Genomic DNA, 9,709 nt, shown 5'->3' with positions numbered 1-9,709 from the left:
ACTACCCAGTGAACACCTTAAAAGGGTTACTGCAGTCCCCACCAGTGCTTGCTCAGCCAAAGCCCCACGCTGGCTTTCAGGTGCATTGTGACTCCAGTGATGTGGGTTTGGGGGCTGTCCTGATGCAGACAATCAATGGTGAAGACAGAGCCATTGTGTTTGCTTCAAGAGCTCTCCATGGTGTTGATCTGACGTATTCCACCACAGAAAAGGAGTGCTTGGCTGTAGTGTGGGCAGTGGAATACTGGCATCATTACCTAACCCTGAAGACCATAATCGTCTCCTTTGTAGGGGAACACCATCAGGACTGGGATCGGTGGCTGCCTGAGTTCCGGTTGGCGATCATTACGGTCGTGCATGAGACCACTGATGTGTCCCCCTGCTTCATTGGCTTTGGGATGGAGGGGGGCTGTAATAGTCGGCTATTCTGCCTTCATGTACAGCTTTTAATGTGATGGTGAACATGCTTTCTGTGTGTTGGTTTTTTTTCTTCTCATTATTGTTTTGACACCGGATAGGGAGTGGGAAGTGACGTTGAGGGGGAAACTCTGGAGTGCAACAGGTGAAGCGGTCGGAGTTTAGTGGGTTCAGTGTTACAGGCTTGCCAGACGAACTCAACAAAGAAAATAACGCTTTTTGGTGGATTTTATGTTTACTTTTCTGGACTACTGCATCATCCCATCGGCTAAACAGACTGTGGCAGGTTGCGTAAGTTAACTGTGGAATATTATTGACTGCGGCGTCTCGCCAGGCTTCACCTGGTATCTTTTTTTGTTTTTTTTCTACTGAGGAGGAGATCTATTTGAATCCGGACAAATTTAAGTTATTTGAATGAACATTTGATCTGCTGGGACATCGGGGTTTTGAAGGATAAATGTGTGTGGGAAACGGTGATAATGTTTGCAATGTTTATTTGATGCGTCGAAATGCGGCCGAACCTCCAGTAGGGCTGCAACTAACAACAATTTTCATAGTGCATTAATCTATCGATTATTGAAACGAATAATCGACTATTCGGATTATGAATTGCTAATTATTATGTAATATGTCTCATTTAGCTATCAGCTTTTAAATTAAACTTGAGGTTGTTTTAGGCATGTGCTAATTACAAGTTACGACAATAAAATAAATACTGCTTTCAAAAATGAATCTTTTAATGAATGTTTCTGCTGCATCAACAGAAAGTTCAACTGAAATCAAGTCCTGATCTGAGCAGCGGATCTGTTGTTTAGTGATGGAGCAGTTTACACGCCAGTACTGCAACACACCGGGACAAACTGACACCATATACAAAGAAAGGAATAACGTCATGCATCACATTTGCTGAATTTACAGGGGGGGTCAATAATTATTATAACAAGTTTATAGTAGACAGCGTTTCCCAGCATTTATATATTTTCCCCCTAACTTAATAACTCATAAAACTATGATTGATTTAAGGGAGTTTGGGGCAGATTACCCACCGCCTCACGTATAGATAGAAGAACTGTTTTCTCTTCTTTAGAAAGTATGAAATTGTCCGGTGTTGTCTAATCTTGCGCACTCGGCAGCAACACGTTCTCCAGCTGGGAACGTCGCCATGAGCGATGCATCGTTTATGATTGTAAAGTGAGGGCACATCTGGAATGTGAACGCGGCCGTTGTGTATCATAATTATGTGCTACTCTCAGCGCCATTAAAAATCAATCAAACTGTCCAAAGAAAACTGTATAGAAACCGTTACAGCTCATAACGTGAAGTAACACGGCTTTAATGGGAAGCTAGCTTGCTAACTAGCTTACCGAGACGAGCCTTCATCGTCCACAGAGCAACAACGTTACGCGCCTCCTCTTCAGATGCTCCGGTGTTTCCAGGAAAGCTCAGCTTTGCAGACGCTGCAGTTAACAACCTTTTCGGCAGATAGAAATGCTGCCACACTCTGGATGTTTTAGGTTGCGAAGGTGTTACTGCAGCGCTGATGTTGTGTTGTTTTAGTAACTTCACTGTTTACATTGAGTGTTTATTGGGGTTATTTAGGATTTGTTTAACTAAAATAAGCAGGCCACTGGCTGTAATCACCTCAGCAGGTATCAGATCCGCCCGTTACCTTGTATTTGGCGTATTGTACTTTTCCCTTGCTGTTTTGGTGTAAGGTGAATTTTTACACTGCTGATTCCCTCTGTTCATCCAGCCTTGAGTTCATCCACAATTTGATTCTCTTCTTGTGTTTTTTTGTGTTTCTGTCACGTCTGATCACGTGAGATTCTGTGAGATCCCAAGTCCACGGAACCGCCACTTTGAAAGTGTAGTATAAAAGCAGAGTGTGTGGTGCTGCAGGTACCAGATGAAGCTGGCTGTGTGTGTATGGTTCTGACCTTTGACCTGTAGTGGCGGGTCACACGCCCTCTCCTGCAGCCCCTTCATCACCTCCTGCAGCTCTATCTGGAAGTCCTCCACCACCTCCTCCAGGAGGCCCGCCTCCTTCACCCCACGCCAGAACGCCACAGAGTCCTCTGGACACACACGCACACACACAATAAAGACTACAACACTTCACCCAATCGGTTCACACAGTTACATGGTGCTGACTGAGTGTGTGTGCAGGGTGCTGATCACCTCCGATGGCTGTGACCCACTCTGACGTTTCCTCCATCACCTCTGGAAACGAGACCGCTGCTCCGTTCACTGCAACACAGACAGAAAACAACACCGGAGCTGTTTCAGTGCTCAGTCTGGGTCACGATGCACGTCATGTCCTCATCACTGATCACGTCTGGCCCTGTTCTTCAAAAGTGGTTTAACTAATTCAGACTAATGTAAATGCTCCGTACTTGTATAGCGCCTTTCTAGTCTTTTCGACCACTCAAAACGCTTTTACACTACATCTGCATTCACACACATTCATTCACTGAGCCTAAGTGCTCAAACAGAACAGGGGGCAATTCGGGTTCAGTATCTTGCCCAGGGACACTTCGACATGCGGCCCGGGGGACACAGCCGTCTAAAATGTTATCAGGCTAGAATGATCTTCTTTGTTCCCATCCAGCTGAGGGCTGGGTATCAGGAACCGGTACCAAGTTTCCAAGACCCATTGATTCGTTAAGACCCGTGCGTTTGGATTCTGCTTCTCAGTTCCTATTTTTCTACATATTTCAGCTCCTGACTGAACTGCAGTGAGCATTTTACAGTCCATCAGAGTGTCACTTATCTGCCAGGACCTGCAATACCGACCTAACGTCACATCATTTGTTCCGCAGTACGTCAACAAAGCATGAGGAAGAGAGTCCTTCCGTTTCCATTACTGGACCATGGAGGACTGCAGCAAACACCCCAAAGTTTGGCTTAGCTTCACTAAAAAAGAGAACGACACAGCAAAATGCAACAGCTGCAGTAAGGAGGTTTGGTGCGAGGGAGGAAGCAGCTCCAACATGAAGAAGCATTTACTTCAACATGGTGTGAATCTGAAGGAACGCACCGTGTTCAATGTGTCGCGCTCTCCCAGCACCAATGACGCCCCAGATACAGCTAACGCTAACAGTAGCAACGTCTCAGGTACAAAACACAGGTGAGCGGATGTTCACCTTTTATACTTAAGGGAAACCAATGATGTCTACAAATGATTCAATAGATATTTTCCTTAGAGATGAGTCCCCAGAGACGCCCCTCTAGTACAGTACAGAACCAGAATCGCTCGAAGTGAAACGATACCATCCCTAATCCAGCTAACTGGGTTCTTTGAACACAGTTTAATCCTGGATGAAGTTATCACTTAGTTAAAATAAGTTGAAACCATGCATATAAGCCAACCATTCATATGATTGGCTTATTAAACTTTCATGGGGTTGGTGTGCTGGGCAGCCTCCCAGCATGCACTGGGGCAACAGATTCATGGACATAAGTCTCAGTCTCCTGCATTCCTGCGTTGCTGATGATGTTATTTTGTTCTACATCGAGCTCACACGGTTTCCACACACTGATCATTGTTGAAGTGATTAGAGTAAGAAAGATAAAGTGCTATATAAAATCAATTTTTTATTATTAGATGTGATGCTGAAGGTGGTTAAACTACAAGTGGTGTCGTAAAATCTCTCAAACACAGCTTTGATCGCAAAGTTAAATCATTTCACATGTTTTAGTGTCAGATGTCCCAGCTTCGTCTGTCTTTGAGTTTCTGTTGAGTTTTTTTCTTTTTGCTCCAGCATTGTCGGAGAATTACCAAGCTTGTCTTTTAAACACGAGAGGCATCACTTGGTTTTATTTTCGTTGGCCAACTTTTCAATTGAACCTCAAACTGAGTATTTTTTGAGGTTTTTGAGATCGACTCATTAATTGGTGGTTGAACTGTGGGTTTAGTATTGAGCGCTTAATGTATAATCCACTGTTGTGAACCTAGTTTTTCTTGTGGTCTGTTAGTAGGCTGACCTGATGATATTCTATCATATTATTTAATGCCATGACAGGACTCTCAAATTATCTTTCTCATATTATTATAATTTGATACTTTCACCACTTACACCATTGCTCATAATAATAATTCATGCAATTCTTGCATCACCTAATTTCATCATAACATAGGCCTGACCCACAAGAAAGAACAGTGTATGTTTAATCTATGTAATAATCTATCTAATATCTAAGATTATATATAATAAGGAGGTAAAGAGCTTAAAAATGAATCGCATATTAAATCGCAATCGTAATATTGGTAAAAAAAAAATTGCAATTGGATTATTTTCCAAAATCGTTCAGCCCTACTCATCATTAGTTCAACTCATTCGTTTTAAATCATTTTGTGTCTGAATCAGAGATCAGTTGATGGCTGTGGGACTCACGATCAGCAGATGAGGGGGTGACAGGAAGCAGTTCGGCAGACGGGTCACCGCCGATGGACACTTTGGTTCCCACCAGGTCTATCTTAGTGCTGCGGCAGGTGTTGGAGCACACCTTTATGTGCTGGTAGAAGTCCAGTTCACCTGAGTCCATGATCTTCCTGTGAAATGAAATAAGATGAAAGACTTAAGAAGACACAACGTCAGGATGTACCGGGCTTTACTGTCCGCCGTGTGTGATGGAACAGCGCCATCCTGAGGCCTTCTGTCAAACTCCTGCAATATTTCTGCTAAATGATCAAGAGCTAATAGATAAAAAGAACTGAAGATGTTTGATTTCCATCAAATGTGCAATAAAATAAACATGTTTTTGGTATCCAGTAACATCAAACCAAGTGAGACTCAGACCTGAGCATGGTGCCGTTGAGGCGGATAGCTCTCTTCCAGTCCTTCAGAGTGGATTTCCCTGCTAAACACACAAACTCCTTCGGGCTGATCAGCTGCTCATTGAACTGATCAGAGGGGAAAGAAAAGCCGTCAACAGCCGCTGCTGATCCATTTCCTCTACATGGCTTTAAATAATGTGTTCAGACATCTGCTGTCACACAGCCACTGTTGTTTCTAACATACCTGGACGCACTTCACGTTGATCCCAGGGCAGACAAACTTCTTCCACACTAGCGTGGCTTTGGCGTCTCCACAGGTGATCGGGTAGAAGACGTCAGCTTCCACATCCACCTCCTCAGTTAACTTCACTGCAGAGACACAGACAGAAGCTCCCTCAGACACGCATCCAGTTCTTTTATCTGAGCGTACAAACTGAAGACGATTTACAACATTATAAAAATGATTAACACAAAGATAGGACAGTTCTTTCTGGATATGAAATGTAACCTGCAGGTCACATTACCAATGACAGTCTCTTCCTTTGACAGTGAATCTGCTCTGCTGGCTCCAGCTTCTGCTTCCTCTGGCACCATTGTGAGGACGTCCTCCCTGCAAAACCAAATGAAGAACCGCACAGTGTTTAAGTTTCAATTTAGCAAACTGAGCTCAAACACTCAGTTTCAGTTCAGTGTGTCTCTGCAGCTGACCCGCAGGCTGTGTGTGCACACGTTACCCCGGCTGAGGAGTCAGCTCTGCGGTCACCAGCACTGCCTTATCGTCCTCCACCACAGACGGAAGGTCCTCGCCCACAGACTCTGGAATGGTAACGATGACCACCTCACCCATTTCCTGCATGCTGACCTCTGATGAAGCCATGGAGCGCAGATGGAGCGTCACACTGAGAGGGAACATCGCTGTTATTAATATTATTTATATATAGGCCTAATATTGGGGAGAAAACGTGGAATAATTACAAGAATAAGTTTAATATATTAATAATAATTAATATATTAATTAATGTTACACTTTATTAATACAGTGGATAGGTCAATGGGCAACACATTTGAAATAATAATAATAATTTATTTGTATAGCACCTTACAGACATAAGCTGTGTTTACATACACCAGCACTTAAGCAGAGTAATGAATAAATAGAGCAGCATGCACAAAACACAGGTATTAAAAGTGTAAACAGGTAGCAGACAGGACTATAAAATCAAAAAAATACATAAATAAATGTGTGTGATCAGTTAAATGCAAAAGCTTATTTGTAAATTAAGTCTGCTCTAAGCCATCGGCGTAAATGTGCTGTTCAGAGTTAAATAACTGGTAATAATCACTTTTGGTAATGAGATGGTTTTTAAAGTAGTTACACAGTACAGCACAGTACTACACTGCATCAGAACAAGCTAACGAGAGAAACTTTAAGCATTACAGAACTCAAACAGTGTTATCGTTACCTGCTGGGCGCTAGCTCTAACGCAGACAACAACAGTCCTGTGAAGGCAAAGTGAAAGTATTCTGTGTACTGCCTGTATGCCGCACAGCTACAGGAGAGCAGACGCTGCTTGTGAATATTTTAAATCGTGCTGCCTTCAAATAGGTTGCCAATAAATGAAGAGTTAATTTAAACTAGTTAGATTTTTGAACGCAGTTTGGTGTGCCCTCTTAGCTGTGACTGATCAGGCTAACGCATAACGTAAGCATATAAGGCATTTCAGATACTGAATCTTACCTTTGGTCTAAATAAAATGAAATAAACAGTTGTTAGTTGGTTAATGTTGCTTCGTCTTGTAGAAAAATGAAGGCAAGTGGATTTTAGCTCGACGGGATGCTAGCTAGCTAGCTTTAATTAGACCAGCCAGCTAGTTCCAAGCTAGCTAACGTTAAAAGCAGAGTGCAGTTAACGGATCCATTGAGCTGCCAGCTGGCTCTTTATATTCCAAACAGCCGCCCGACTATTACAGATTTATGAGATTATTGGTGAAAATATATAAATATAATTTTCTCAGGGATGCATACATATACTTTACTGTCTTTCCTTCTTCTCTGTGTTTATCTGCGCATCGTACACCAACACTGTCGCTACACGTCGCCCCCTGGTGTGCAAGAACAGCCAGCACACAAACCTGCACATGCTCACTCTTCTTCTTCGTCTTCTTCTTCTTCTTCTTCTTTGGGTTTTATGGCGGGTCGCAACCAACTTGTTCAGGTGCATACCGCCACCTACTGTACCGGAGTGTGTAATATCAAGGTTTAGTACTTCAGGTTACAGGTACAGTGAAACAAAAGGTAAATAAATAAATAGAAAACAAAACTAAACTAAACAAAACACAATTAAATCAATCAAACAAACAAAAAAAAGGCTATATGTGATGATCTAATCCTGTATATTTGAGAAAATTAAAGAGAGCTTTGCAGCACTCCCTTGTTTCCTCACTCATCCCTAAAATTCCTTCTAAATTCCATCCCCGTCCTTATTCATATATCTTGTCACGTAAGATGTTTCTCTCAGAATTATATTTATTACACTTCATGATGACATGCTGGACATTTTCAGGAACATTACAAACCTCACATTTATCAGACACACATTTTGCCATTAAATGAAGGGTTGATTTTAACCCAGTATGTCCAAACCTTAATCTTAAGAACCAATAACCAATAAAAACCACTTCATCTCTTCTACATTTCCCTTTGAAACCCTTCACCTTAATTGATTTCTGTATGCTGTAATAGTTGGCCTCTCCTTTTCCAAAGGGAACTTGCATTATTTCATCATCTTTTAATTTCAACGCTGTCTTTGCAATCTCATCTGCTTTCTCATTCCCATCAACACCAACATGAGCAGGGACCCAGACAAATTGCACTTCAACTCCAGCTCTTTGTATTCTCAGCATTATTGTACATATTTCAATCAATAGATCATCTCTTACTGTCTTTTTGGAATTCAAACTATACAGGGCTGCAGTGGAGTCTGAACAAATGTCAAATCTCTCAGGCCTCACCTCTTCTATCCACTGTAACCCTAAAACAATAGCAACCATTTCTGCTGTATATACAGATAATTTATTATTAATTCTTTTACATATAACTACATCAAACTCAGGTGTGTATGCTCCTGATCCTACATGTTCAGTCCCTGGATCTTTTGATCCATTAGTAAATAATAGCATATAATTATAATAATTCCTTTTCACATAATCTTGAGCCAAATATCCAATATTATCCACATTACTTTCACTCCATTCTTTCTTCTTCTCTAGAAGCTTCAAGTCCACATTCCATTCAAGTCCAACATTACCCCATACAGTATTTAATCCGTATTCCTCTGCTACTGCATTAATATTCCAGCCAAATCCTTTACCTTTCAGTTGTTGTGTATATTCCCAACAGTCACACAGAACCTTTGTTGCAGGTTGTTCCTCTCCAGATCCTTTTAACTTGACCCAATATGCTAAAGACAACTCAAATCGTCTCAAATATAATGGCAATTCATCAGCTTCGATCAGCAGTGCATTAGTAGGGGTTGTTTTCACTGCACCTATGCTGAGTCTTAGAGCTCTGAACTGTATTCTGTCTAGTTTTCCTAAAATACTCTTGGCTGCTGCTCCATATAACATACATCCATAATCAATAGACAATTGTATTAAGGCCCTATAAATATCTAGTAGTGATTGTTTATCTGCTCCCCATTGGTAACCAGAAACTGACCTCATGAGATTCAGAACCTTTTTACATTTTGTTTCAACCTGTTTAACATGATTCCTCCATACACATTTCTCATCAAACCACAATCCTAGATACTTGAACTCTTTCACTCATTCCATATTTTGTCCATACATTTTAAGCTGTGTGTTATTAATCCTTCTCTTTCTGGTAAAGAACATATAGCATGACTTTACGACTGACATCTTAAATCCCCAATCATATGACCATCTTTCAACTTTTAATATAGCACTCTGTATACTATTAGTCACATGTCTAATGTTTTTCCCTCTTTTCCATATAGCCCCATCATCTGCATAAAGTGATGACCCAATATCTCTACAAACATTTACAAAAATGTCACTTATCATGATGTTAAACAAAATAGGGCTTATAGCGCTCCCTTGAGGAATACCATTTTCAATTTCAAAATCCTCCGACACAGCATCTCCAACTTTAACACGGAAAGTTCAGTTAGACAGGAAGTCTAAAACCCAGTTGTATAGTCTTCCGCCAATACCCATTTCATGCATTTTTATCAGTAGTCCTTCTCTCCACATTGAATCATAAGCTTTCTCAATATCAAAATATACTATAGCCATGACCTCTTTCATACTAACTGCCTTTTCTGCCTCATTGCTAACTTTAACTAAAGCGTCTAACATTGATCTTCCTTTACGAAGTCCACTTTGGTATTTGTTTAGCGGTCCTCTTTGCTCTAAATAATATGACAATCTACAGACAATTATCTTTTCCATCCATTTACACAAGTGCGATGTTAAGGCTATAGGTCTGTAGTTTCCT

At 41.3% G+C, this 9,709-nt stretch overlaps 1 protein-coding gene across 1 annotated transcript in view; it reads right to left on the bottom strand.

Moving 5' to 3' along the window:
• Positions 1-1,228: 1,228 nt before the first annotated feature.
• LOC123975031 (glucocorticoid modulatory element-binding protein 2-like) overlaps positions 1,229-9,709 on the bottom strand; it is a 19,825-nt gene continuing 11,344 nt past the window's right edge. The window contains exons 2-10 of the mRNA XM_046056122.1: positions 7,327-7,426; positions 5,929-6,093; positions 5,719-5,804; positions 5,439-5,563; positions 5,217-5,320; positions 4,812-4,969; positions 2,596-2,664; positions 2,355-2,492; positions 1,229-1,257 (exon numbers count right to left, since the gene is read on the bottom strand). Of these exons, the coding sequence (XP_045912078.1) occupies positions 1,229-1,257; positions 2,355-2,492; positions 2,596-2,664; positions 4,812-4,969; positions 5,217-5,320; positions 5,439-5,563; positions 5,719-5,804; positions 5,929-6,093; positions 7,327-7,415 (963 nt within the window). The 5' untranslated portion in view covers positions 7,416-7,426. The remainder of the gene's footprint in view (positions 1,258-2,354; positions 2,493-2,595; positions 2,665-4,811; positions 4,970-5,216; positions 5,321-5,438; positions 5,564-5,718; positions 5,805-5,928; positions 6,094-7,326; positions 7,427-9,709) is intronic.

This window comes from Micropterus dolomieu, linkage group LG08 (assembly GCF_021292245.1).
Source record: "Micropterus dolomieu isolate WLL.071019.BEF.003 ecotype Adirondacks linkage group LG08, ASM2129224v1, whole genome shotgun sequence".
NCBI lineage: Eukaryota > Metazoa > Chordata > Actinopteri > Centrarchiformes > Centrarchidae > Micropterus > Micropterus dolomieu.
The sequence above is the reverse complement of the archived record's forward strand: the minus strand, read 5'-3'. Positions and strand labels throughout refer to the sequence as shown.